The 26,517-nt window shown below is 60.0% G+C and overlaps 2 protein-coding genes across 5 annotated transcripts in view; one reads left to right on the forward strand and one right to left on the reverse strand.

The window, feature by feature from the left end:
- The window catches only part of ABR (ABR activator of RhoGEF and GTPase), a 38,497-nt gene extending 16,887 nt beyond the window's left edge, over window positions 1-21,610 (forward strand). For 2 of the 4 annotated variants that reach the window (XM_042026280.1, XM_042026281.1), the window contains exons 3-23: window positions 1,915-2,019; window positions 2,455-2,640; window positions 3,048-3,155; window positions 3,782-3,842; window positions 5,915-5,967; window positions 6,099-6,239; window positions 6,563-6,684; window positions 6,772-6,937; window positions 7,051-7,173; window positions 7,247-7,322; window positions 7,468-7,572; window positions 8,025-8,099; window positions 8,238-8,335; window positions 8,448-8,579; window positions 15,739-15,798; window positions 15,892-16,001; window positions 16,240-16,379; window positions 16,843-16,977; window positions 17,235-17,340; window positions 18,992-19,139; window positions 19,303-21,610. In XM_042026280.1, coding sequence (XP_041882214.1) covers window positions 1,915-2,019; window positions 2,455-2,640; window positions 3,048-3,155; window positions 3,782-3,842; window positions 5,915-5,967; window positions 6,099-6,239; window positions 6,563-6,684; window positions 6,772-6,937; window positions 7,051-7,173; window positions 7,247-7,322; window positions 7,468-7,572; window positions 8,025-8,099; window positions 8,238-8,335; window positions 8,448-8,579; window positions 15,739-15,798; window positions 15,892-16,001; window positions 16,240-16,379; window positions 16,843-16,977; window positions 17,235-17,340; window positions 18,992-19,139; window positions 19,303-19,392 — 2,340 coding nt within the window. In that variant the 3' untranslated portion in view covers window positions 19,393-21,610. Of the gene's footprint in view, window positions 1-6; window positions 243-1,914; window positions 2,020-2,454; window positions 2,641-3,047; window positions 3,156-3,781; window positions 3,843-5,914; window positions 5,968-6,098; window positions 6,240-6,562; window positions 6,685-6,771; window positions 6,938-7,050; window positions 7,174-7,246; window positions 7,323-7,467; window positions 7,573-8,024; window positions 8,100-8,237; window positions 8,336-8,447; window positions 8,580-11,295; window positions 11,652-15,738; window positions 15,799-15,891; window positions 16,002-16,239; window positions 16,380-16,842; window positions 16,978-17,234; window positions 17,341-18,991; window positions 19,140-19,302 lie in introns of those variants that run through there. The other 2 variants (XM_042026282.1, XM_042026283.1) reach the window with 2 other exon arrangements.
- Window positions 21,611-22,772: 1,162 nt separating this feature from the next.
- Window positions 22,773-26,331, reverse strand: TIMM22 (translocase of inner mitochondrial membrane 22). Its single transcript, XM_042026285.1, has 4 exons — window positions 26,059-26,331; window positions 25,491-25,687; window positions 24,440-24,512; window positions 22,773-23,368 (listed from the first exon to the last, which is right to left on the reverse strand). Exons 1-4 carry the CDS (start codon window positions 26,276-26,278, stop codon window positions 23,292-23,294), a joined length of 567 nt encoding a protein of 188 aa, XP_041882219.1. The 5' UTR covers window positions 26,279-26,331; the 3' UTR covers window positions 22,773-23,291.
- Between the last annotated feature and the right edge of the window lie 186 nt (window positions 26,332-26,517).

The following is a 26,517-nucleotide window of genomic DNA, read 5'->3' on the forward strand; positions in this document are numbered from 1 at the left end:
AATGGCTCCTTTCATCCCGCGCTGGTGGCGGGCGTCCAGAGCTGAGTCAGGCTGGGACAGCTCAGCCGCGTGAGCCCCTTGCCTGGAGCCTTGTGGGGTCCCCTCTGCGCCCCGCTGCCCGGCCGGCCATGGAGGAGGAAGAGGAGGCCATAGGGTACCTGGATAAAGTGCTGGAGGACGAAGATGACTCTGAGCCAGGAACTCCCACCAGCCCCGTGTCTCCGTTTTCGGCCGGCGAGAAGGTGGGCAGCGGGGGGACCCTGCTCCCGTGCTGGGCAGTGGGACAAGGGGCATCCTGCTGGTGCAGGTGATGCCCAGGTGTTGGGGCAGCTCCTGGGACCATGCGGTGGGTGCTGGCGAGGGGCAGAGCTGGGGGCAACGGGAGCATCACTGCGGCCCCACCACTCCCCCAGGAGTGTGGCCAGGGGCACAGGGCAGGGCTGTGCCAGGCTCCAGGTGTGAAGGGTTCGGAGTGGGGTGACCACCCAGCTGTCCTCCCAGGGGGGAGTAGGGCCACACGTGCTGCTGGTGGGGGCTGCGTGGCTCAGCAGAGCTGGCACCGGATGCTCAGGAAGGGGCTGGTTTCACACTCTGCCCCACTGCTCGGCCACCAGAAACTCCTCAACAGTCCCAAAACAGAGCTGGGGAGTGGACCTGGAGAGACCCCTGTGCTGCCAGGTGTAGCTCAGCATCCTTCTCACGCCTACCCTACCACGGTGCTGGAAGAGGGCTCCGGCCCTGCTCTTCCTGGGGTCTCCTGCACGGGGCAGCCGCAGAGCCCTGAGTAAGAGTCACTGCTCTGGGTCACGGGGGCCCAGTTGACATCGTCCCCGTGGGGTGTGCGGGCCCCGGGCGTGGGTGGGCCCCTTATCTTCTGAGCCCCTGTACAGGGCCCAGGCTGGGAGAAGCAGGAAGAGCCCGTGACTAATCTGTGGCAAAGAGCCCACGAGCTCCCAGTGAATAAAAGTGGCCCCCCCGCGCACCCTCCTGCTGCGCTGGTCACCATGGCCCAGCCTTAATGGGGCAGCGTGGCAGCGTGGACACCCTGGTTGTCACAGCAGTGCCCAGGGCCAGCTGATGGACACTAGAGTGGGGTGGGGAGATGCTGATCCTCAGCCATGCCCACTCTGGGGCTGTGCCCCCCCAGGTGTTTGCAGCTGCCACCTCCCCTGGCACAACAGCCAGGGCTGTCATGGGCAGAGGTGAGACAGGACCAATGTCCCCCCCTAAACCATCCTGAATGGCCCAGAGTGGTGCCCTCATGGCTCTGCTTGGTCCCTGTCTGGGTGGCAAAGCCTGGTCCTCAAGTGTGATTTTTAAGGGGAGGGGCCAAGGCATGACCAAGGATGGTCCAGGGGCTGGGGTGTCCGTGCCTGGGCACTGGCAGATCCTCGCCGCGGGTCCCAGAGCCCCCCAGCCCAGCCATCCCCCTGCCATGAGGGTCATGCCACCGGAGCACCAGCGCTGCAGCAGACCTGGGCACTGGGACCTGCCCCAGTGCCACTGGGCAGTGCCTGCTGGGGTGGCACTTTCCAAGGGAAACCTCAGCCGAGGGAAAGGGTGGTGCTGCATCACGTGGCAGCACCATCCAGCGCCAAGCATGATTTCACTGGGCGTCTCTGGACTCTGCCCTGGGAGAGTCCTGCCATGCCGTGCGCCATCCTGGAGCGCTGCCAGCAGCGCCGGGCTTGTGGCCAGCCTGGAGCAGGGAGGGGAGAGAAGCCAGCGCAGCTCGTTGCTTTCCCAGCTGGCTCCTGATGGGCTCTGCTGCCCATCGGGCACATGCCATGGAGCTTCCCTGACACTGGCAGGGAGATGTGGCCATGTGGGGATGCCAGGAATGGGTTGGTGGGATGAGGGGTCTCCTCCTGTGCCATTTGCTGGCTCAGCCAGGCTCCTTGCTGTGTTCCACAGGGCGAGCGGGATGCTGGCAAAGGCCTGGAGATGAGGAAGTTGGTGCTCTCTGGTTTCCTGGCCAGTGAAGAGATCTACATCAACCAGCTGGAGGCCCTCTTATTGGTGAGCACAGCCCCTAGACTGGACACCCCCAGCAGGGATGGATGGATGGATGGATGGATGGATGGATGGATGGATGGATGGAGTAATTTCTTCCCGGACAGCTTCTCCCAGCCACATCAGCCTGGGTGGGAGCAAAGCTCCAGAAGCCACACCACAGCCAGCTTTGCTCTGTCCTGGCTACCCCCATCTCACCTCCCCTGCTGCCCATGTCCCTGTCCCTGCTGGGGACGTATTTATAGCCCTGCTTCCTCTTGTGGACTAGTTGACCTTCATGGCGAGACGCTGTTGCACAACACAGGGTCACCACCGCCGCGGGGAAGTCCGGGGATGCACGAGCCCGGAGTGCCCCTTGGTCCATCTGTCCCAGCCTCAGATCCTCCTCATCCCCAGCCTTCCTCTCTTAGCCTTCATCTCAAACTCTCCCTTCTTTGGCAGCCCATGAAGCCACTGAAGGCCACGGCCACCACGTCGCAGCCTGTCCTCACCCTCCAGCAGATCGAGACGATTTTCTACAAGATCCAGGATATCTATGAGATCCACAAGGAGTTCTACGACAGCCTGTGCCCGAAGGTGCAGCAGTGGGACAGCAACGTCACCATGGGCCACCTCTTCCAGAAGCTGGTACGCACCTTCCCCAGGTCTTGCTCCACTTGGAAGAGGAGAAGGGCTGGAGTTGTGATGAGTTTGGAGTTGCAGTGCCAGCAGAGGCTGTGCCCATGGATGCCATGACCATGCTGGGGAGAGGAGAAGGAGAGGCCAGGTTGAAGTGCTGTAGCTTCAGCTTCTGCTGTCCAGGCACTTGTTATCTCTCTGCTGGATTTCGGAGGTTTATGGAGGCACAGGGCTGGGCAGGAGCTCCACCATCCTGCCCTGAGCAGGAGCCAAGCATGTGACCCCCAGCTGGCTGAGTGTCCTGCCAGGAGTGGACAGCTCTGGGCAGTGTCACCTCAAGGGCTGCCTGAGCCCTTGGGTGCAGTGGGGGGCTTCAGCACCCTGCTGGTGCCCAGCTAACCCCCCACTCCCCACAGGCCAGCCAGCTGGGGGTCTACAAGGCCTTTGTGGATAACTACAAAATCGCCCTGGAGACTGCAGAGAAGTGCAGCCAGAGCAACTACCAGTTCCAGAAGATCTCGGAGGTAAGCTGGGATGTGGCTGTGCCAGTGGGACAGGGCTGTGCCTGGGCTGTGCCACACAGGGCAGAGAACACTGTCCTCGTGGCTGAGCTGACCACATCTGCCCCGCAGAGATGCTCTCCTTGCCCTGGGGACTCGCAGGGACTGTCCCCAAGGGCTGGGCCACAGGGGGCTCTGCTGGAGGGCCATGGTCTTTGGGCATTGCACAAGTTTGTCCCCACCTTGTGCCAGCTCAGGTTGGGCTCGTCCTGTGCTGTCACCACCCCATCCAGTGTCGGTGGGTGCTGGGCACCTGTGGCTCATCTCCTGCTGCCTGCATCTCCATGCCTGGATCCCCTACAGAAATGGGGACCTCCGTGGCTACAACCTACCCCCCCTTGTCCTGTTCAGCTTGGTGGCATCACCACCATGCCCCAGCTGCTGGGCACAGCCAGAGCTGCTCCCAGCCAAGCAGCATCCCCCACTCCTCCACCCAGCACCCGTGTGTGGCCTCCAGCACGGCCAGGCTGGGCCCGGGGGGAGATAGCAGGGTGCAGGAAGGCTGGGGGGGACCCCATGACCTTGAGCCATGACCTTCCCCCCCTCCCCAGCCCCCTGCGGGCTGCGCTGATGGCCCTTTCCCTTCCTAGGAGCTGAAGGTGAAGGGCCCCAAGGACTCGAAGGAGAGCCACACGTCCGTCACCATGGAGGGTACGGCGGGCGTGGGGAAGGGGACGCAGCCTTTTGTGTGCACGGCATCGGCGTGGGTGAATTGCTGAGCCCTTTTTGTGCCCGGAGCCGGCGGGGAGGGAGGGTCGCGGCTCTTTAGGATGCTGGGGGCGTGCGGCAGCCCCCCAGCCCCTGCCCACCGCTCCTCCCCGCCCGCGGCCGTGCCGGGAGCCGTGCGGAGGGGCCGGAGCTGTGCCGCAGCCGGGCTGAGCTGCTGCGGGGCGGCAGCGATGGCTGCGCGGACACGGGGCTGCCATGGAAATCCTCGTCATTGTCCGGCTCTGCTGTAACTGCACCTATGGTGAGGCGAGGGGGGCGGCTCCGCTTTGGGGTGCCGGTGGGGAGTGATGCCGCGGGGTCTTTGCCGGGGGGGTGGAGGCTGCGTCGTGCTCTGCAGGCTGAAGTTGGGAGCGTCTTTGTTCCAGGCTCGATTGAATCATCTTGGCTCCGGCACACGCAGCCACGCGCCCGCTGTCCCCGCCGGGCAGGGGCTCGTGCCGGCGATGGGACAGAAGGAGCTGGGGTGGGCAGGGGGATCCTGGGCTGGGGGACCCCCTCTGCCCGCGCTGTGCCGTGTGGGTGGTGATGGGGAGGGGTTCCTATTTGCCCCAGCATCGTGGGGGCTGGAATGTCCATCTCTCCATGGCTGGGAGGAGAGGCAGCAGGACATCCCTGCCTGCTGCTGCCCGTGGGTCCCAGGCTGGTGCGACTGTGTGCACAAGGAGCCTGTTGCTCCTCACTTGTGCTGGGACAACCCCTCCCGGGGCTCCCCGAAGCTTTGTGTGTGCCTGTGGTGTTGGCAGCAGGAGAGTCCATCCTTCCTGTGGGTCTAGGGTGGTGGAAAAGGGGGGGATACCCTGGCTGCCCCGCTTTATCCCAGAGCAGGGTTCTTGCTGGCTGTCACAGGGAGCAGGGCTCTTGTTTTACCCTCTGGCATGGAGTTGTGGGGGTGCAGCCTCTGGTTAGGGTTCAGGCTGGCATCCTCACCTCCTGGCAGAGACCCCTTGCTCACCCTGTCTCAGAACCGGGTGCTGTGAGGCAGCACCCTCTGGGATAAAGGGGATGGGAGCTCCCCACGACTCAGCCCAGGATGAGGAGGTAGCATGTTTCCCTTCTCTCCCATGGTCTGAAACCTGGCTCCTCTTGGCCCTGGCAGTTTGGGGAAGTGCTCCAAAGTGAAGGGAAAACACAGAGGTATCAGCCTGGCTGGAAGCAGCCTGGGAAGACATGAGTGTGGCCAGGCACAGGGAGCAGCACTGTGAGTGGGCTCCGTGCCTTTTCCTGCCCAAAGAGCTGGGGAGGAGGAGAAGGGTCTGTCTGCTTCCACTGAAATGTGCCTCTGAAGAGCCTCTGGGGCTGTTTCCTGCTGGGAAGGTGCATGGCAGGAGAAAGGGCTTGTCTGTACCCTGTGTGTGAGGCAACTCTGCTCCCCTGGCCAGAGTGGGGCCTCATGTGTGGTCATGGGGGGCTGTGGGGAGGGACACGGTGTTGGGATGATGCCTTGGCCCCCGTGTTTTCTGTAGGTGGGAGTTTTGCTGCTGCTGGAGCAGCCTGGCTCCCCTTTGCACCCAAGGCTGGCTGGGGTGGTGCACAGAGGTGGGTACAGGGTGTCCCGTGGGGTGGCAGAGCACGGTGAGGGACAGGACCCAGCGCTGAGCCAAAAGGGAAACTGAAAAAGCTGCTGAGGGTGATGAGAGGCTCTTCCGCTCCTCAACCACCGCACAGCAAGCGTGGGTTCACCCCTCCCACAGAGGCCCGGCCCTCCTCCTGCAGTGCCAGTGGTGCTCATCACCCACAACCACACACCAGCCTGGCTGTGGTTCCTCGTGCCTCCAGCACAGCAGGACACAGGGCTCTGGCACTGGTGGCTCCCCACTGCTCCTGGCACTACCATGACTGTTGATCCCAGATGCTCGCCCAGGGCTCTGTGCAGACCAAGGGGGCTCTCTGGGCATCTGGGCTCCCCTCCTTGCCCCTGTGCTGCCTGTGACAGGTGGGAGAGGGACCAGGGCTCCAGCCACAGGTGGCTGCTGACACCTTCTCTCTCCCCTCAGCGCTGCTGTACAAACCCATCGACCGGGTGACACGGAGCACCCTCGTCCTGCATGTGAGTGTGATGCCAGTCCTTGGGGGATGGTGGTGAGCTCTGTCTCTGTTGCTCCTGGGGATCTGCAGTTGATGAGGGGGTCTCTGGGGTGGGTGCTTTTGAGGTGCTCACCTGTGCCTGTCTCCTTCCAGGACCTCCTCAAGCACACCCCAGCTGACCACCCTGACTACCCGCTGCTCCAGGATGCCCTCCGCATCTCCCAGAACTTCCTCTCCAGCATCAATGAGGACATCGATCCCCGGAGGACAGCGGTCACCACCCCCAAGGGCGAGGTGAGCCCGCAGGGTGGGCAGTGGCTGGGCACAGGGTGAGGGCTGAGCTCTCTGCCAGCCCCTGGCTGGTGTCTCCATCCTGAAGAGCTCCATGGTGCCTGGGTAGGACTTGGAGGGGTTCCTCCAGATACAGTTCTAGGTACAAGATTAGGGCTCTACCCGGTCCTTGCTGCTTGCTGGTACCTTATTAAGCATAGAGGACATGGACCTTTCCATGCTCCTGGTGGCTGAGCCACAGACAGGGACAGGATTGTCGGCCTTTCCCCATGGATTGCTGGCCTTTGCTCCCTGCCTGCTCTCACAGCAGCCCCTCTGCCCCACAGACCCGGCAGCTTGTCAAGGATGGCTTCCTGGTGGAGCTGTCGGAGGGCTCACGGAAGCTGCGGCACGTCTTCCTCTTCACCGACGTGCTGCTCTGTGCCAAGCTGAAAAAGACAGCGGTGGGGTAAGGAGGGTGCTGGGCCCTCAGTGGGCCAGGGGCTGTGCCAGGGAGGGTGTCAGGCATCAGTCAGCATCCGTGCCCTGCCTGCAGGAAGCACCAGCAGTACGACTGCAAGTGGTACGTGCCCCTGGCCGACCTGGTGTTCCCCTCGCCGGAGGAGTCGGAGCACTGCCCGCAGGTCCACGTCATCCCCGACCATGAGCTGGAGGACATGAAGATGAAGATCTCAGCCATCAAGAGCGAGGTGCAGAAGGAGGTGAGAGAAGGGTGTGGGACTTGCTGTCGGGGTGGGTGCCTTGCTCGGGATCAGGGATGGGACATGGGGGACAGGGGCACCTGTGGAAGGTCCTCTCTGCTCCCCGTCTGCAGAAAGCCAACAAGGGGCAGAGCCGGGCCATCGAGCGCCTCAAGAAGAAGATGTTTGAGAACGAATTCTGGCTGCTCCTCAACTCACCTGCCATTCCCTTCCGCATCCACAACCGCAACGGGAAGGTGAGGAGGGTGGGCTGGGGCTGGGCTCAGCCCTGCCTGCACACAGCCTGCCACATCCCCCTCTCTCTTACAGAGCTACCTCTTCCTGCTCTCCTCTGACTACGAGCGGTCTGAGTGGAGGGAGGCCATCCAGAGACTGCAGAAAAAGGGTGAGTTTGGGGCTGCCGAGGCCCCCTTGGGGCTCCTGGCCCTCCCAGAGGCCACAGGGAGGTCCTGTAGGATCCCAGCCTGGTGCTCTCCGGTCTCCATGACCAGCACTGGCTGTGTTCCTCTGAAGTTTCTGTCCTCTCCCAGACCTCCAGGCCTTTGTCCTGAGCTCAGTGGAGCTGCAGGTGCTCACGGGATCCTGCTTCAAGCTACGCACTGTCCACAACATCCCGGTCACCAGCAACAAGGACGGTGAGTGACCACTGGGCTGGTGGGTCCTGCTTTGCTCAGGATGATGCTGGGCAGGAGCTGTGGGGTCCCTGGGCTGGAGCGGGGACCCTGCTGTGCAGGGGACAGCTTCCCACCAGGTGGCACTGCTGGAGCAGCGTCGGGCTCCCAGACAGCACAATCCCGGCTGCAGCACGGGGCTGCTTTTGGGCTCTCTCCGGCACCCCCATGGGCTGGGCAGGACCAGTGTCCCCAGGGTGAGACCCAGCCAGCCCCACTGGGAACCTCCCCCAGGACTGTCCAGCAGCAGGAGAGCTTGGGATATCTGTCAGTGGGGGATACAGAATTTAGGGATGTCCCTCCAGGGGGTTGGGGGCATTTGGGTACCACTGCAGGCACCGTGCTTGCTGTGGCAAAGGTGGCCTCGGGGGTGGCCAGCCCCAGGCCCTGACACAGCCTCTGCTCTCCTGCCACAGATGACGAGTCCCCAGGGCTTTATGGGTTCCTGCACGTCATCGTCCACTCTGCCAAGGGCTTCAAGCAGTCAGCCAGTAAGTGTGGGTGCCCACCCTGCTTGGAGTGGGCTCAGAAGAGTTGGGGTCCAGCACGTGACCCCACTCTGGCCACAGTGATCCCCTGGGAGATGGTGGGGATATTCCTGGGGTGCTGAGCAATGTCTGCTCCCCCAGACCTCTACTGCACGCTGGAGGTGGACTCCTTTGGCTACTTCGTCAGCAAAGCCAAGACCAGGGTGTTCCGGGACACCACGGAGCCGCAGTGGAATGAGGTGAGGGAAGGTGGGATGCGGGGAGGGGGCTGTGCTCCCCATTTCCCTTCAACCCCTGTTCTGGAGCTGCTCTGGGGTGCTGGGGTTGAGACACCCTCCCTCCACACCCCAGGAGTTTGAGATCGAGCTGGAGGGCTCCCAGTCCCTGCGCATCCTTTGCTACGAGAAGTGCTACGACAAGACCAAACTCAACAAGGACAACAATGAAATTGTGGACAAGATCATGGGCAAGGGGCAGATCCAGGTATGCACTGGGACTTTTGGACATCTTCTCACCTGAAGGTGGACCCCTTAGGGCCTGGCAGCTGGGCTGGGAGGGTTTTCCTGGAGTGATGCCTGGGATAGAGAGCTCTGGTTTTGGGAGCAGGGTACAGCAATTGTGGGGTTGAAGGCAGTGAGGTGGGTGGGCATCAGGCATAGGGAGGATGGTCCTGGGGTCCAGTGGCTGCAGGAGAAGGTGGGACAAAGTGAGAGGGGCCTTGTGGAGATGGCAGAGCCAGACCTACCCCGCAGAGGTGCATCCAGCCCCAGCTGGGCTGGAAGTGTTTCCGTTCCGCTGCTCTCCGTGCCATGGCCCCAGGGGGCTGCAGGGAGGGGTTGGCAGCTGCCCCAGGGAGGGCTCTGCATGTGCAGCCCCCCGTCCCTCCTGTGTCCCCCTCTGCCACCATCTGCCTTCCCTGTGCCTCCATCCGCTGCTGTTATGGCAACAGGGGTTTCCAGGGCAACAGCTGAGCCGCCTCTGATTGGCGGTTGCCAGGCAGGGAGGATGGAGGCCTGGGCTGCCCTGAGATGCTCTCAGGTGAGCAGGACCAGGAGGATGGAGCAGGGGGCAGGCAGCCCCCAGACCCCACAGTCCCTCTGCACCCACCTTGGCCAGGCTGCAGGGAAGCCTAGGGCAGGGGGACGCAGTTCGGGATGGGGGTGTCCCTGTGTTTTCCTGGTGGGCATCACAGCCTGGCTGCCCTCCTGGCAGTACTGGGGATGGGGCATGCCTGGGACACAGCCCTCGACCCAGGGCCACTTCAAAGGGCCCATCATGGCTGCCTGCTCCGTGGGAAAGCAACTGAGGGCAGGTCCCAGGGGAGCAGAGAGCAGCATGGAAATGCTGCTGGGAAGGGGATGCTGTGGGGAAACAGCACTGGAGGGGGGCACAGGGAGGGAGATGGGGGCTCAGCTTCACCAGTGGCTTGTTCATACCTGGAATCACCCGTCTGTTGCTGTCTCCCCCAGGAAACAGTGGCGTGGGGGTGGCATTGGGCCAAGTGGGAAGGCCAGGGCAGGGAAGGGGCTCGGTGTCCCGCGGGGATCAGTCCAGCTGCACTCTCGGTAATAGCCTGGATCAACAAACATGAGTCATGCTGGGAGATGCAGGGGTCGGGACAGGGACAGCACAGCTCGTACCCGCTGTGCAAAAGTTGTGGGGGAAGAAAGGGAGAGGAGAGGGCCCTGGGGCTGCTTATCCCAAGGAGGATCTGGATGGATGGAAGAGTGTCAGGGTTGGGGCTGTCCTGCTGTTGCCCAGAGCCACAGCTTGGCCTTTGCCCCAGGGGTGGGCTGGGTGACAGGGCAGGACAGGATGGGCAGTGGATTGTAGTCAAGCCCCAGAGCTGCCCCCCTTCTTGTCCCTGATCTGTTTAGGCAGAGATGCTGCCTTGGATGTTCCTCACCCCAGCTGGTCTCTGGGCTCATCATGAGCTGCTGCTGGTTCCACATAGCAGCACTGGCTGCTCAGTGGAAAGGTGTGACTCCTGGTTGGCATTAACCCTGCTTTGTTGTTGTTAACCCCATTTTGTCTGCAGTTTTTAAAGCTGGAACATGCTGTGGACAGGGCTGCCACGTTTGGCTTGTGTCCCCATGAGGGTCTTGTGTCCCCTGCGCTGCAGGGCTCAGCTCTGAGCTGTCCCAGTTGCTCCCAGCAGCTGGGCCATGTCTGCTGGGTGCTGGCAGGGGTGCGTGGTGCTGTGCCAGGACGGCAGGCAGATGTTGTGGTGGGCAAAGCAGGCTGTGAGTGCTTGTGCCCACATTGCAGAGGACAGAGGATGGATCTGGCCCCCATGCCCTGGGGCATGTGAGGAGACAGGCAGTGGGTGCATGAAGGGGGTCTCAGGAGCCCCTTCCTCAGCTCATTGATGCACAGGAGGGCCGTGGCTGTTGGAGCAGAGCCTGTGTTGTCATGGGCATGGTGCCTGCTGTACCCTCAGGTAATAGCTGCCTGTCTGTCTGTCCGCTTCCCTGGGCTGGCAGAGACTCTGGATGGGGGGATTTGTGATGTTGGGGCACCCCAGAGCTGCAGGGAGTCATAGTGACCCATGTGGACTCCAGGGGCTGCTGAGGGATGGACTGGGGGGCAGTGCAAGTCCCCCCAAGCCTGCGCCTCACCATGTCCCTGCCTGTCAGGAGAAGCAGCAGGCGGAGACCCTTCCAGGGCTTCCCTGCCCACATCACCCGCTGGCAGCGGGGCTGACAAGGGCCAGGGTGCACAGAGGGGACATGGGGGTCCCCAGCTGTCCCTAGGCATGACAACAGACCCCAAAAGCCTCATCCCCGTGCCCCTTGCTGAGAGCAGGAGAGCCAGCCTGGCTCCTGCGCCGAGCCAGGAACGCTGCAGCCGCCAGCGGCAGTGCCTCGGGGCCGCGGCTGCCGCTGGCGCGGCGAGGCGGATAAGGGCAGAGGGATAGCGGCGGATAACGGCGGATAACGGCGGATAACGGCAGAGGGATAGCGGCGGATAGCGGCAGAGGGATAGCGGCGGATAGCGGCAGAGGGATAGCGGCGGATAGCGGCAGAGGGATAACAGCGGATAGCGGCGGATAACGGCGGCGGGGAGCCCGGGCACCCCCCCAGCGCTCCCGAGCGGCGGCGGGCGGCAGGGCGAGAGTTAAACGCGTGGGGGCCGCCGGCGGGGGGGGGGCTGCCTTTGAGTCACTTCCTCGCAGGGGGAGGGAGGTTTTTGGGGCTGCCTCGCCGCCTCGCCAGCCTGGCTCACACCCTGAAGATGAGCCCTGCCCGCTCGCCGCCCCGCCGCCCCAGCAGGGCTCCCCTGGCCGGCCCCCGCTGACCTCTCCCCGCCGGCAGAAGGGATGCGGGTGCTGTGCTGACCCAGCCGCGGGGACGCTCCCGGCCAGCCTCGTGTCGCCTGCCCGGAGCCGAAGCGATCGTGGCGATGACGGAGGTGTTGGTGCAGCCGGAGGGCAGCCCCGGCCCCGGGGGCGAGCAGCAGCCGGAGCGCGGCGTGGAGGAGCCCGAGGGGAAGCGGCCCCCGAACACGGGCGCCCGGCTCTGGGGCAGGGTGCGCAGCAAACTGCTCCGGCAGAAGGTGCTCCGGGTGCGGGGGGTGGCTGCAGGGGACGGTGCTGGGCTCTGGGATGGCTCCGCCGGGCTCTGCTGTGCTGGCCGTGGCTTTTTGGTGGGGGGGCTCTGATACAGGCGGCTGTGTTGTTTGTGTGGAGAGTGAGTGCTCTGGGGTCTGTGCACGGAGCAGGGAGGCTGTTTGGGTGCTTCAGGAGCTCTTCGATGCAGTTGGCAGCCTGTGAGGTGTTCGTTTTCCTCCTTCCCCCTCCCTCTGTGTGCAGGCAGGATCGGGGAGGCTGAGCTGTTTGCACCGGCGGGTCCTGCACAGGCAGGGCAGGGAAGCCCCTGCCCAGCCCTGGAGCTTGCCCAGGGGGCAGTGATGCTTCTGGGCTGGCTGGGGCCATGTTCTTGGGGTGCCACAGCACCCAGTGCCTGCGTCCCCCCTCCTGCAACCCGGGTCGATCCAGGCTTTCCCCCTGGAAACAGGGGCACAGGGACACAGCCCACAGCTGTGTCGCAGCCACATCAGCCAGTGCTGCCCGTCTCCGTGGGAGCACGGAGTGCAGGGATGTGTGACAGAGGTGACAAAGGAGGGGGACAGCGCCCTTGCAGGCTGTCCCAAAAGCCCTATGGGGGACTCTGGGGGTTTCCCTCGGTGGCGTCCCCCTGCGCAGGGAGCTGCTGGCTCGGGGCTCAGCTGTGGCCGCGGGCAGGAGCTGCCTGGGCCCGTGGGGGTTCGGTTTGGCAGCGGCGGGGCCGCGTGTGACGCAGCGGCATTAACCTCGATTCTGTGCCACCGCTCCGCACAGGGGATTAAGGGGCAGCCAGGCCTCTGTGGGGAGGCTGCCCAGCGGCTGTTGCTGGGTCAAAACATGAAGGGGTTTCATCTCCCGTGCCCATTGTGGCCGCTGGCTTCCCTGCCCACTGCTGCCCGGGAGCCCTGGGGCTGCAGGGCAGGATGTGGCCCCGGCTGGTCTGTGCGGGGTCCTGGTGGGCTGTGGGTGCTGCTGCTGCTCCTCGGGTCGCTCTCAGTCGGGTCTGTGAATTACTGCTTTTTTGGGGGGCTGTGCTTTGCTACTGGCAGCATTTGGTGGTGTGGGGGCTGCTCTGTCCCATGGCGCCAGGGGCTCGGGGACTGGCTGTTCCCTGGGGAGGGAGCTGCTGGCATGGAGGTCTGGTGAGGGATCTGCTTGCCTGGGCAGCCACGGGAGGCCAGGCTGGGGAGTCTGTGGGTGCCACACTGATGGGAAGCAATGCTGGCTATAGCAGCTCCTCCAGGATCCCGCTCCCCAGGGCCCTGGCAGAGATGACCTCGCTGATTGAGTCACCAGTGTGCTCCTGATGGCTTCACCCAGGCTGATGGTTGGCTGACCTCATGGGTCTGAGATATGAGGAAGGGATGTGCCCAGCCTGGCAGCCCCTGCCCCACCACAGCATCCCAGTGTTTGGGGCCCTGGGGAGCCACCATAAAGATTTCGAGCCCTTTCAGCTCCTCACCTTGGACCTCTGCCTGGGTCTGTCACAGTGCCAAGACCTGGAGGTGTCTTGAGGACAAAATTCCAGGATATGGCCTCATCACCTTAAGTCCGGAGCTGTCCCGTGGACAAGACAAGCAGTAGGAGAGGGGGTCAGCACCAGCCGGATCTCCCCAAGACACACAAAGTGCTGCAGGACTGCCAGGATGTTCATCGTCTGTTCCTCCACATCCCAGGGCCTTGTCCTACAAGTAAACACCTTAAGATAATTTGGGAAACCAGGATGATGGCACTTCCCTGTGGCAACAAACAGAGGGTGTTTCACCTCGCCATGAATGAGCGTGGCACCGCAGCAGGCATGGATACCACCATGGCTGAGACACAGGAGGGAGCAGTCTGGAGGCGGGACCTGGCTGAGATGTTTCCCCAGGCACAGGCTGGTGTTTGAAGCCATCTGACCTTCCAAAGAGGAGCTGACAGCTCATCCTGCACAGTGCTGCCTCGGGGGCTGTTCCCCAGGGCTCCCAGCCCAGGAGTTCCCCGTTGACCTGGGATGTCCCTGCGTCCTGCTGGAGCAAGGCAGCTCCCTTCGGAGGAGAAGGAGATGGTGCTGGGAGCTGGGACAGGGTGTTTGCCAGCACTGTGTGGGCAGGAGCTGCCTCTGGCTCTGTGGGTGGATGCTCCCATCCATCCTCCCACACCTGGAGATGCGGCTTTGCTTAAACTGGGGAGTGGCAGCGTTGTGTGCTGCTGCTGCTGCTGCACGGGGTGCTGGCCAGGAGGGTTAGAGAACACCAGGGCCAGGCCACAGTCAGTGCCCCAGAGGGGCACAGGGACCTGCCCCAGCTGCAAGGGGGCTCAGGCCCATGGTGCCAGCAGAACTAGCCCAAATTTGGGCCCTGCTGGCTGCTGTGGGATGGTTCTGCCCATGCAGGGGGAAGGGGCTGTGGGGAAGTGACGTGCTCAGGGTAAGGTCTGCGGCACTGGCGGCAGCCAACCTGGCTTTCATTAAAGCTTTCTTCAGAGCTCTGCTAAAGCCCTTCCAGATGTGAGCTGCCAGGGCCATCAGAGCTGGAGGGACCCAAGGGATGGGGATGGGAAAGGGGAAGGATGTGGTGGCTGCAGTTTAAATCGCATTGCGGAGCAGGGAGGCTCCTGAGCTGGCTGGGGGACACAGGGGCTTCACTGCAGTGAGTGGGACAGGGATGGATGAAAGTCCCTGGGACAGGTGGCATTGGCCGTGGTGGCTGCATGGCAGCACCATGGGGGATGCGGTGCTGGGGGGGAACACAGAGGAGCTGGAGCAGCAGGACCAGGGTTGGCTGTGGTCTGGCTGCAGTCTTGTGATCTCAGTGTCCAGACCTGCTGCACGGTCCCATGGGAGCCCAGGGCAGCTGCAGCCTTCCTTTTCCTGCTCTCCAGCAGCCGCAGGGCTGGCACGGAGGAAGCAGCGTGGCACTCTCCAGGCTCTTGCATGTGCTGGGCTGGAGCATCAGGGAGGGCTCCGTGTCAGGAGCCATTCCTGGGCTGTGCTGGAGACAGCAGCATTTCTGTCTTGCTGGGGACTACAATTTTCCCATGGCTGAGGAGCTGCTCGGGCTCACTGTGACACAGGGCTGGGCATGTGGCAATGCCACCGTGCTGGGTCTGTGCCAAGAGCCAGGGCAGCTCGAGCCTGTCCGTGGGACTGTGGGGTCTTGGTGTGCAAGAAGGGACATGAGGGACCCCAGAGTGCCCCCCATCATGACATGCAGTGACTTTATGGGCAGGGGAACAGCAGCTCCGTGGCTGGAGCAGCAGCTCTGGACATCTTTACACTCGCCCAGAGCATCTCCTGACCCAGCAGCTGCAGGAAACTCCCGTGTCCATGCGGAGTGACCCCGCGTGCCTGGCGCAAGTGTGGCCTGGTAGCTGCATGTCCCCAGCCCTGGGAGCCCCCACCAGCTCCCACATCCCCTCCCCTTCCCCAAGGGGACATTAGTGCCTGGCTGCCCGCCCCGTGCATTACACGGATCAATGGGGCCGGATCGATACCACCAGCTGGGGACCAAAAAGCCCCAAAAGGCAACTGCACCCGCCTCTGCACAGCCCTGGAGCCCGGAACCCACCATGGCACGTGCCGGGGCCTTGGGAATGCCAGCACCTCACCGCGGCACCCGGGCGCCGGGGCAGCGTCACCGAGTCCCCCGCTAGCCCCAAAGCCAGAAATAGCAGAGCCTGTCATTCCCAGGGGTTATAAATAGCCTTGGCTATGGGGAGATGTTGTTTTTCTGCATGGAAAACGCTGCCCTAGTTCTGTTTCATCAATCTGCCGCCAGAAATAGTCCTAATTTCTTGGAAGTTTCTTGCTTCTCGGGTGTGGGTTAAAGCACTGCCTTGCAGGGGCTCTGGGGAGAGGGCAGGACAGGGGCGCTGAGTCCATCTGGCTTCAGGGCACAGCCAGAGTGACCCCAGACCCCAAAGGGGAACGAACCTCTCCATCCTCGGGTCATGAGCAGCACATTGCCCAGGAAAAGCATGTCCTGTGCCCTACACCATCTGCAGATCAGGGGCTTTGGGGGCCACCAGGTTGGGATGACAGGGGGGCTGGCATGAGGCTGTGTCCCCACAGAAATCACAGACCATCTCTCCCCACAGCTGGACCCACAGGCCGTGCAGACAAAAAACTGGCACATGGACGTGATTGAGATGAATGGGGTAAGTAGGGCCGGGGGACCCACAGCCCCTCGCTGTGAAGGCAGCCCCTTCTTGCCTTCAGGCCAGCCAGGACTCACCCCCTGTCTCCCACAGATCAAGGTGGAGTTCTCCATGAAGTTCACAAGCAGGGACATGAGCCTGAAGAGGACCCCATCCAAAAAGCAGACTGGTGTCTTCGGGGTCAAGATCAGCGTTGTGACAAAGTAAGCGCAGGGCTGTGGGGGCTGATGTGCTCTGTGGGTGTGGGGTTGCACTGAGTCCCCTTGCTCCCGCCAACACCGGGGAGCTTGGCCTTTGCTGGGGACCTGCCCGTTCCCTTCACCATCCCCATCCTTCCCACCTGCATGCCCATCCTGCTGCTGGCCCGGGGTTTGCAGGGCTGGGCTGGCTGCCGCGGGTTCCCCTGGGAATCTTTGCTGAGGGCTCCTCTCCCCGAGCCAGGCGTGAGCGCTCCAAGGTGCCTTACATCGTGCGCCAGTGCATTGAGGAGGTGGAGAAGAGGGGCATCGAGGAGGTCGGCATCTACAGGATCTCCGGAGTCGCCACTGACATCCAGGCGTTGAAAGCTGTCTTTGATGCGAGTGAGTGTCCTGGGGGAGCTTGATGTTCCCATGGGAGGGTTCACAGGCACCGAGACCCCCCAGCCCTCTGCAAGGCCAGGGTTTGGTTATTGCACTGCACAGATGAGCTGCTGTGTCCAGGGAGGGGCTGGGGGTGAGGAGGGACAGAAACACCCAGAGATCCCAGCCCTGTTTGTGCCTCGATGCCTCTGAGCTGCCGCCGCTCCTGGCTGGCTCCTGGGAGACACTGAGTCAGGGAAACGTTGCAAATGCATTTGCAAATCGTTCCACGTCCTGTTGCCCAGCCAGGCGGGAACCACTCGGCTTTTCCCAGCCTCAGCCTGGCTAATGGGGCTGTGATCCCAGCAGTGCTGTCCCTGCCCTCCAGCTGGCAGCCTGTCTGGATAGCTGCAGTGACACAGAGGGTAGAGACCCAGAGGGGAAGGAGGGCAGGAGGCTTCACATGTGGGTGCTCTCTGGACAGATAACAAGGACATCCTGGTGATGCTGAGTGACATGGACATCAATGCCATCGCTGGCACGTTGAAGCTGTACTTCCGTGAGCTGCCCGAGCCCCTCCTCACTGACAGACTCTACCCCGCCTTCATGGAGGGAATAGGTAAGGACTTGGGGATGGGGAAGGCGTTGATGCACAAACTTTGTTTGGCATCGCCTGCTCTGGGATGGGAGACTCCCAAGGGTCCTTCCCAGCTCAGCCCACTCGGTCCTGGCTGTTCTTGCCAGCTCCAGGCCAGCTCAGAGCTCGTGGTGCTGCTCCCCAGTGCTCACACACTGGCTGCCAGGAGATATCTGGCCATGGTGGGTCCTGCTGCTGCACCAGATCCTGCCCTGAGCCCTCTCTCTCCTTGCCTCCAGCCCTCTCGGATCCTGCTGCCAAGGAGAACTGCATGATGCACCTTCTCCGCTCGCTGCCTGACCCCAACCTCATCACCTTCCTCTTCCTGCTGGAGCACTTGAAAAGGTAATGGCTCAGGGGCTGCCTGGGGTGGTTGGGAGGTGCAGGATGGGTCTGTCTCACTGCTTTGCTGTGGGGATGGGACATGAATGGAGTTAGAGCTGCTGTTTGATTCCTGTGGTGCCTGCACAGCTGCAGGCTGATCCCAGACTGGAGGCAGATGGTGCTGTGCTGGTGCAGAGCAGGGCTGTGGGCAGCAGCCAGGGCCAGCAACAGCAGCTCGGTGTTGGGCAGGCACAGAGGGGTCCTTTCCCAGGCATTCCAAGAGGGTACAGCTCCAGGTGTGTCCCACTTGCCCTGTCTCCCTGGGCTCTGGCACATTCCCCAGGGTCCTGCCAGGCTGCAGCTTGTTCAGACCCTTCAACTGATGTTGGTGTTGGCTTTCCACATCTCCTCTCCTTGGGCCCTGTGGGATGCTGGGGGGATCCTGGAGCCATTCTGCCCCTCCAGAGTGTCACCCTCCCTGGTGTCCCAGGACCACTGGCCATGGTACCAGGAGGGTCTGTGCCGTGCCTGGCCAGTGATCCGGGTCAGCTCTGCAGGGAGCACACGACCTCTGGAAACATGGAACTCTTGGCTGCTGCAGCCTGCGTGCAGCTGGTTGGATGAGCTCTGCAGGGAGCAGCTGGCCTCGGCACAGGATGGGAATCAACTGGGAGCTGTGCAGTGTCCCCCTTAGCAGGAAAACAGCTCTGTGTCCCTCCCCACCAGTCCAGCAGTAGCCCTTGCAAAACAAGGTGCAACAATGCCTGTCACTTGTCAGCAGCGGGTGGCCAAGAACCAAGGATAGCGGGCTCTGTGGACGTGTCCCAGAGCTGCAGGTGACACCCCGTGTCACCTGTCCCAGAGTGAGTGCAGCAGTGTGTGGTTTGACAGGCTTTGTCTTGGCCCACATGAGGCACATCTGAACCTGGGGACTCATGGACTGGGGCTCTCTGGGGGGCCCAAAACCCGTGGAAGGCACAGGGCTGTGGGAGGGCAGCAGAGCAGCACACAGAGCCTGGCCAGAGCTTGGGACTGGGGCTCACAGCTCATGTTACTTGCATCATGAAACTTTTTTTTTTGTTCCTCTGGTTTGGCTAAAACCAAACAGAAAAAGTGATTGATGCTGGGGGATGGAGAAGGAAAAATCCATTTCCATCCTGAGAACCGGGCACAGCCAGTTCCCACATCTGCTCCCCTGGCCGGGGCTCAAGCGAGCAGCCTGTGCTGGGGAGCACAGCTGCCTCCTAACATGGCAATGTTGTGGTCCTGGTTCCCTCGGTGCTGGCAGGGCTCCCACAGGGTTGTCGGGGCAGGGAGCCTCGAGGGGAGTGGGTGCAGGGGGCACGGGCTGGTGCAGAGCTCCCCGTACCCTGCAGGCTCGGGAAGGGTGGAGGCCCTGCAGCTCAGAAGTGAGCGAGGGCTTGGTTGCTGCCACATCACACCCAGGGCTCCCGGCCAGGCCCGGCGGCTCCAGCGGAGGCCGTGAAGGGGGCAGAGCTCCCTGCCCTGCACCTGGGTTTTCTGAGGGCTGCAAAGGGCAGTGGAAAGCTGGAGGTGCCGTGCTGCTGCTGGGAGAAGGGAGAGCAGCCCTTGCCCCCCACTTCACCCCATTGCTGCCCCGCTCTTGAACAGCGTTAGGGGCTGACACTGCCTTTCTCCCTGTACCCCACAGGGTGGCTGAAAAGGAGCCTATCAACAAAATGTCTCTCCACAATCTGGCCACGGTCTTTGGGCCAACACTGCTGAGACCCTCAGAGGGGGAGAGCAAGGCACACCTCACCTTGGCCTCTGACATCTGGTCCCACGATGTGATGGCTCAGGTAAGAGCTGGGTAATGGAGGGGTTCACCTGCCTGTCTGGGTAGATTTGTTACTCTTTGCTGGATGGGACAAGCTGGGAGGTGGCTTTACAAGCTGTTACTCCAGAAAAGGAAAGCTCTTTCTTTCCCTTTCTGGAGTAACACCCCCCATTTCCCTTCTACAGGTCCAGGTCCTTCTCTACTACCTGCAGCATCCTCCCATCTCCTTCACCGAGCTGAAACGCAACACACTTTACTTCTCCACGGACGTGTAGCCTGCAGGCAGAAGGCACCAGCTGCAAACACTCCAGCTCCCTGCTGGGGGACACGGACTGGATCACAGCCCCCCAGGGAGACCAGCCCAGACCCAGGACGGTGCCGCCTGCAGCTCCTGTACAATCGCGTTCCAGTGGCCCGGTCCCACCAGGTGCCAGGCCCTCTCTGTAAAGTAGTCGTGTCTTATGTCCCTTCTTGTGTTCAAGAATTGTTCTTATGTATATTTGCTCAACGGAAGAGGTAGTGACTGACAAGGGCTGTGGACACAGGCTTCCCCCTTGGCTAGTTTTCTCCTGGACTCCTTTCCACCCACTCACTCCTACCAGGCACCCCTCGCCTGAAGCCTGCAGTGCCCCACGAGTGCCTGTTTGCTGCCCAGCTCCCCTGCCCACGCCTGCATGTGCAGCACCGGCTCGCTCCAAGGCCAGCAGCTCGTGGGCCTCCCTCCCCGGTGACGACGAGCTCTGCTTTGGCTTCACTGCCTGTGCAAACATTGGACCCTGTGCCTGGATCCTGCTCTGGCCCGAGCAAACCCGCATCCACGAGAGCAGAGGAGCTGCTTCTTCCCTGCCATGGCTCTTCTGGGTGTTTTCAGGCCAGTCCCCTCTCCAGCCCCAGCCCTGTGCTTTGCCTGTGTGTGTGTGGCGTGGCGGTTCCTCCCCTTGCTGGATTTCGCCTCCGAGTAGCGTTTTGGGGTAACCCCTCACACAAGGCTGGACCCAGAGGTGCTGTGCTGGTCCTGATCCACAGCAGGCTGAAGGGACGGCCAGCCAGGCAGGTCTGCTTCCATCACCATGGGCTGACCCCACATCTACTCTGGCACTGATGGGGTCCCAAATTTCCCCAGTTTGGAAATTTGGTGGGGAGGTCCCTGCTGTACAGTTCTCTCTGCCATGGTGAGGTACTCACACCCGTGCCAGCCCAGCACTGCCATGCACCCCGTGGCAGAGCCTGCCAGGGCACCAGCATTCCTGCCATGGCCATGGGAACAAGGAGGGGTTTTGTCCCTCCTTGGCCTTCTCTGCTGCACTGGGCACATGGCAGCACATGGCCCTGCCTCAGTGGCAGCCTGTCTGCCAGAGGCAAGTGCTCTGCAGCAGCTGGATGGTCACCCAGCCTGGGAACCAGCACAGAAGGATGGGAGGAGGAAAGCATTCATGGCCCTCATGATTGAAGGCAGAAATGCTTCGTTCTGTCTTTCTCCCAAAGCGGTTGCTGCTGGATTAGCCGTGCCCGGCCAGCTCAGGTCTGTTTCTTAGTGGCTCCAGTCCTTGACCCCTCCCAAGCTGATGGCTGGAGTTACCACGCCATGTCCCAAGGCAGGACAGGCTGCCCGAGTCCCCGGTTCCCCAGGCATCCCCCACACTCCCACGTAGGTGTTGGTACCTGTTGGGACACGAAACCTTTCGCTCTGTGAGCGGAGTCCGTGTTCTTGTGGGAACAGCCCCCCACCTCCCGAACTGCGTTGGCCCTGCACTCTCCTGTGCCAAACAGAGATGGATGAGAAGTGACCAAGCGTGTCCCTCACAGCAGCGTTGCCTTTACCCTCCCAACTATGGACTGTTCCAGGTAGAGCCCGGCCACCGATGCACCAGGTATGTCCTCAGCCACCTCCCTGGGGAAGGCAGCACCTGCCAGCCCTGCACCAGCAAAGCAACCAAGGAGGGGCGGTCTCAGTCCCCCTCCAAAGGGCTCACACTCCAGACCCTGCTCCTCTTGACTACCAGCTAAACAGAAGGGAAACAGCATTGCAGAAAATAACCAGGCGTCTGTCTTGGCCCTGGACCCAGTAAGGAGGCCGAGCTTTAGATCTGACTGCACAACAGACCCCTGTGTGTGTCTGATTTGTTACATGTGTCCAAGTCTCTGTCCACGACACTGTCATTCCAGATGGAGATTCTGTACAGCCAAATCTCCCCCCACGACGGTGGCTGGAGGCCCGGTCCCCACAGCCCAGCACAACAGGCTGTGGCTGACCCCATGACTGGCTTCTGCTTGTCCCTACAGGAAGGAAAAGAGGGGGGTGGACTCTTGCAGCTACAGGTAGAATAGAACTGTTAATTAATATTTGACTTTCAAAAGTTGTTAAGGATATATTTTTGTTTGTGTTCTGTTTCAATTTCTGTAGATTATAAACTTTAAATGGCTGTAAAACCTCGTGAGGAGAAAAAAAAAATGTTAATAAAAATGCAAAGCCCCGATATTTGCACAAAAGAAGCCCTGTGGTGTTGGTGTTTGCACTAACTGATCACCTTGGCAGAACAGCTTCCTCTCTTTCTGTCGTGGAATTCTTGCTAGTTGCACTTCAAGCCAGTGGTATAAGCACAGGCGTTGTGCCAGGCAATCTTTGAAGAGACTTCTTATGGTTTGGGCTACATCCTTGCATTTTGGAGGAAAAAAACCTGGACTGTCTGGAGCCAGCCTGTTTAATCAGCCTAGAATTACTCAAGCTTAAAATTCAGCTGACTTGCACAGCTTCTGGCCTGAGGATACTGAACAGGCACAGCAAGGGACATCAGGAGATCTGGAAACCTCATCTGATAGATCACATGGTGCTGTCTCCCCACTTTTTTCCATGTGGGAATGGGAGCCAGCGTGCCTCCAAACTGACCACTGACCACCCTATCAGCCAAAACACACTGCTAGTACTGCTCTTCCAGGTAAACAAGGGCTGTCACTGTTCTGGGATGTCAAACTGGGAATGCAAAGGAGGGGAGGTGGGTGGGAGAACCCCTATTGGGTGTGTGCACTGCATCTGAAATCCCACTGCCTCAAAGAGATGAGAGGGAGTGCTTGCCTTTATGGAATGGTTCAATGAAGGTTAAAAATGAGCCTCTGAGGTCTGAGAACAGAGCTTGGTTAGAAGAGCAGGAGGGCAGATAGGAACAGCGATCGAAGATGCAGCAGCTCCTTGAGCTAACAAACAGATGTGTTGATTTCAGCACCAATGTAGTGCAGAAATAACACTTCACTTGCCCCTGTGTAACACTGGGGCACTGTGGTGGCACAGGGACATGATGGGAAGCAGGCTGTGTGCTGAGTGAATGCCCAGTTATCTGTCAAACACTGGTTTATTTTCACAACTCTGCTTTCTAAGTCTCATATCCAACTGCTGGAACTAATGGGGTGAGCCTGGGGCAGTTAAAGCAGTAGCAGGATTTTTTGTACTCCCACAGTGAGGTTACATCAGGCTAGCCAAGTGGCTACAGAGAATTATACTTCAGCAACAACCTCTTTTTCCCTTAAAACTGTTTTGTTCATCTGCCAGTAACCACACAGCTCTAAGGCTAAGGATTCCTTTCTGCTTTTCCCTTTAAAACATGGTAAAGAAATCTGGCGCTCATCTCTGTACTTGAAATAAGACAAGTTGTACAGATGGTGGTTTGTCTTCAGATGGTATTTTAAGAAAAGCCTGGAACAAACTTATTTCTCCACAGGATCTTACCTCTCCCCAACAAAGTAGCAAGCTGCAAACTGGTGACTGTTAGAACACTTGCAGCACCTTCAAATATGTGGTAACCTAAATCGGTGCATTTCTCTTTGAAGATTGTCCTCCTGCCTTCTTTTGATGCCAGCAACAGACTTAATCAAAATCAGCCCCAAAGGATCGAAAGAGCTCAGAGTCCAGGCGTGTTTCCTGGAAACTGACAGTCAGCTGATCCGTCCTGGAGATGCTGCTCTGTGCCTGGCTCCATCCTCCCGTGCTCCCACAAGCCTGCCTGGAGCAGCTTGCCAGGGCTCGGAGCCAGATTGCTGTTAGTCATTCAGAAAGCGGCCAGCGCCGCTCCGCTCGCACTGACCAGGACTCCAGAGGCAGTGGAAAGGTAAGCCTGATGGTTGTGCCGTGATGCAGGCTCTCAGCAGCAGCAGGGAATGTTGCTCCCGAGGGATCCGGCTGTTACCGGAGGTAGTAATCGACCGCAGCGGAGAAAGCGGCGAACCCTCCGCAGCCGATCACCCCGGCCTTCAACCCAGCTGCAAGGCAAGGGTGGGAAACAATGAGACAAAGTAGGAAATTAATTCTTTTTCCCACTAACTTGTGCTGGCTCAAAGAGCTCACACCAGCAGGAACCTGGCAGTGCCCTCCCAGGGAACTCTGGCACCGCCACTGTCTGATGTACAACCCTCGGCAGGGCCGGCAGGATTTGCTCTCTGGGTGCTGTGTCCTCAGCCTCACCCACGGGACAGAAGAGAACCCTCCAGTGGCCACTGCTGATTTCAGTGTGCTCTGATCTGAGCCCTACAAGTGGCTTGGTGGGACTAGGGAGGGATAGGAAGAGCAGCCACTGCTCTGACAACTCTAAGAGGATTAGGTCGAGGACAGACACAACTTAACAAGCTCAATTAGATGCACTTGCAAGAGCTTTCTTTTCTTTTATGCTCCATGGACAAGTTTTTTTCTTAAGGAGAGGTGAGAGAAATTTGATATTTCTGATGAGCAGAGCAGCTCTCTCCTACTTGGGGATTTTCCCAGATGCTGTTATCACTAAAGGAAAGTCCCCACTAGTGCTGCTGGACCAAAACCCCCGTGCTCCTTCTCTTTCACATGTAAGTAGAATTGTCTGTTTGAACTGATACATGAGAAAGGAGAAAAGCATTTTACACATGGTACAAAAGAAGAAAGTAGAGTTCTTTAGTCCTAATTTCAAAGGAGAGTAGCAGAGACAGTGAAATGGTAGAGCTAAGTAGACCTCTGCTAACACAAGAGCTTCTCAGTTGCTCTGTATTTTTGGCTCTCTCCCATGACACCACAGAAGAGTGTGGACAGCCACCACCATCTGATTTTTCTTTCAAGTGAATTTTGCTGATTTTCCTCCAATCTCACTGTCTTGTATGACCAACCCTTCCTTATCCACACTCATCCTTGGAGCTGACAGGAAAGCGAGGGTGCAGTTCTGCCAGTCTGAAGCGGGCTCTCACATTCACCACAACCCCATGCAAAGAGGTTTGCAGTGTGTGTTCCTCTAAGAACATTGTGTGCTGCATAACCAAATTCAAGGTTTATCAGAGTTACCACAGAAACAGTTCCCAGCAGGCACCACCAACCTCTGAAGCCGATGGCTCCTCCCGTGATGCAGCCACTGATAACGCTGTTCTTCCAGTCTGACTTCCCACGATACTGTGGAATTGGAAATCAGAGTCAACAAGTAAACACGGAATAACCACTCAGTATCTGTGCTAACAGCAACGACCTTCTATCCCCTTCTCAGCTGAGGATGTTCTTCCCTCTGCTCTCAGCAGATGGCCCTGCACTCCCAAACTTGCAGGGCCAGGAGGAGAGGAAGGAGCAGGTAAGTGGGAGAGGTAAGACAAAACCATATGGTGCAATGCAGTGCTGTGGGAAGGATCCTCAGGTGAGCCAGCACAGCCCCCAGAGCACAGCCCTGAGTTTAAAAGGACAATAACTACATGAGAGCAGCCCTGAGCCCGGCCATGCAGCTGGTCCTTGGCCCAGGTGAGAGTCACAGCACCTGCTGACAAAGATGGACTATTTCCATAGCCAGGACACACTGGATTTTCACCAGTGCAGAGATCTCTTTGTTCTGCTCCATTGTGCAAGCAGATGCACTTTTCTTCTAGATGAGTCAAGAAGTAATTGTGACTTTCAATTAAAAGGCAGGACTCAAATTCATAACAGGGTAATTTTCCTATTTTAAAAAAGCAGATGATAGATTTACCACTGAGCTGCACAAGGTCATTTCTGGCTGTAGGGGACAGATGAAAACTCAAGAACTTTCATCAAACGATCCCTTTCTGCATGTGGAACTTTTGCCATGTTGCAACTCACAGTTTGACGTTTTACACAAGCACTTGTAGCTAGGGTTTTAAAAAGTAATGCCTCTGCTTGCCAATACATTCAGGACTTAAAGTGAAAAGGACTTTGCTATTGCAAAAGAGATCTTCATTCTGTCAGAGAACAGCAGCTCTGAAGACAGATCCCAAAGCTGAAAAGCTTTGCTGGCCAAAAAAGAACAAAGTAGCCTATTCCACTGCCCTATTGCAAAGGGGATATACGTACTTACTTGCATCTAGTAAAAGATTTTTAAAGAGTACATACAAGAAAACATTTCTTAATGGTTGAGAGGTTTCCACTCACCGACTCTACCACGCATTCTGTGCAGGAGAACATGGCACCCACGATGGCAAAGTTCTTGGCGTAGGAGATGCCTCGCTGCCCCATGTCCTTGAGCACCTCTTTAGCCGTGGGAGTGCGATAGGGATCCTTGGGATCAAACCCCACGTTGGTGTCAATACCAGCTGTGAAGATACCAAATGCACCTCCCAGAACAAATCCTGCAAAAGATAAACAATATGAAATGAACATGGCTGGATTGGAGCAGCACATTCCCTGAAGGCAATGAAGCGGCTCTGCTCCTGTCCCGCTGCCTGTGAGCGCTGCACCGTGACAGGGGCAGGAATCGCTTGGTACTATGGACACTTGTGACAGCCTGTGCTGTGCTGAGGAAAGGCCATGAGCACCTGTGCCTCTCCAAGGAAGCCAGACAGAGATCGCTCCCTGGGACACGTCACAGGCACCGGAGGAGGCTTAGAAGGAAAATCAAACACGGGGGCTGCAGCCTCTCCTCCATCCGCCCCTTTCCCGACTCCAGAGGGACCCCCGAACCACCCCACAGCTGCCTGCCCCGTCCTTCCAGCCGCCGCACCTCCCACGCAAGCCAGCGCCGCCTTGAAGGGGCAACTCTCCATGACCCGCTCCACCATCTTCTGCTCCTCGCTCTTGGGCGGGCAGGGGATGCCGCCGAGGGCGGCGGGGTCCCAGACGCGGGGCTGCCGCTTGTCGCCCACGAGGTGCTGCAGCAGGAGGCTGTACTGCAGCGGCGGCGGCGCCGGCTCTCCCGGGGCTGAAGGCGGTGGGGCCGCCATGCCGGGCTCGCACACCCACAGCCGCTCGGCGCCGCGTCCGAGCCCGCTCCAGCTGCCGCGGCGGGAGGGCACGGGAGTTGTAGTTCCGCGGCGGCGAGGCGCCGGCCGTGCACCGCCGCGCTGTGACTACATCTCCTAGAATGCCTCGCGGCGGCGCCGTCGGGGAGAACTACCGCTCCCGGCATGCTCCGCGGCGGGTAGCGTGGATTGGCCGTCCCGAGCTGCCCGGGGACTACATT

The sequence above is a fragment of the Corvus kubaryi genome, unplaced genomic scaffold (assembly GCF_017639235.1).
Source record: "Corvus kubaryi isolate FWS band 111438036 unplaced genomic scaffold, C.kubaryi_AGA036_p1.0 37284, whole genome shotgun sequence".
Classification (NCBI taxonomy): domain Eukaryota; kingdom Metazoa; phylum Chordata; class Aves; order Passeriformes; family Corvidae; genus Corvus; species Corvus kubaryi.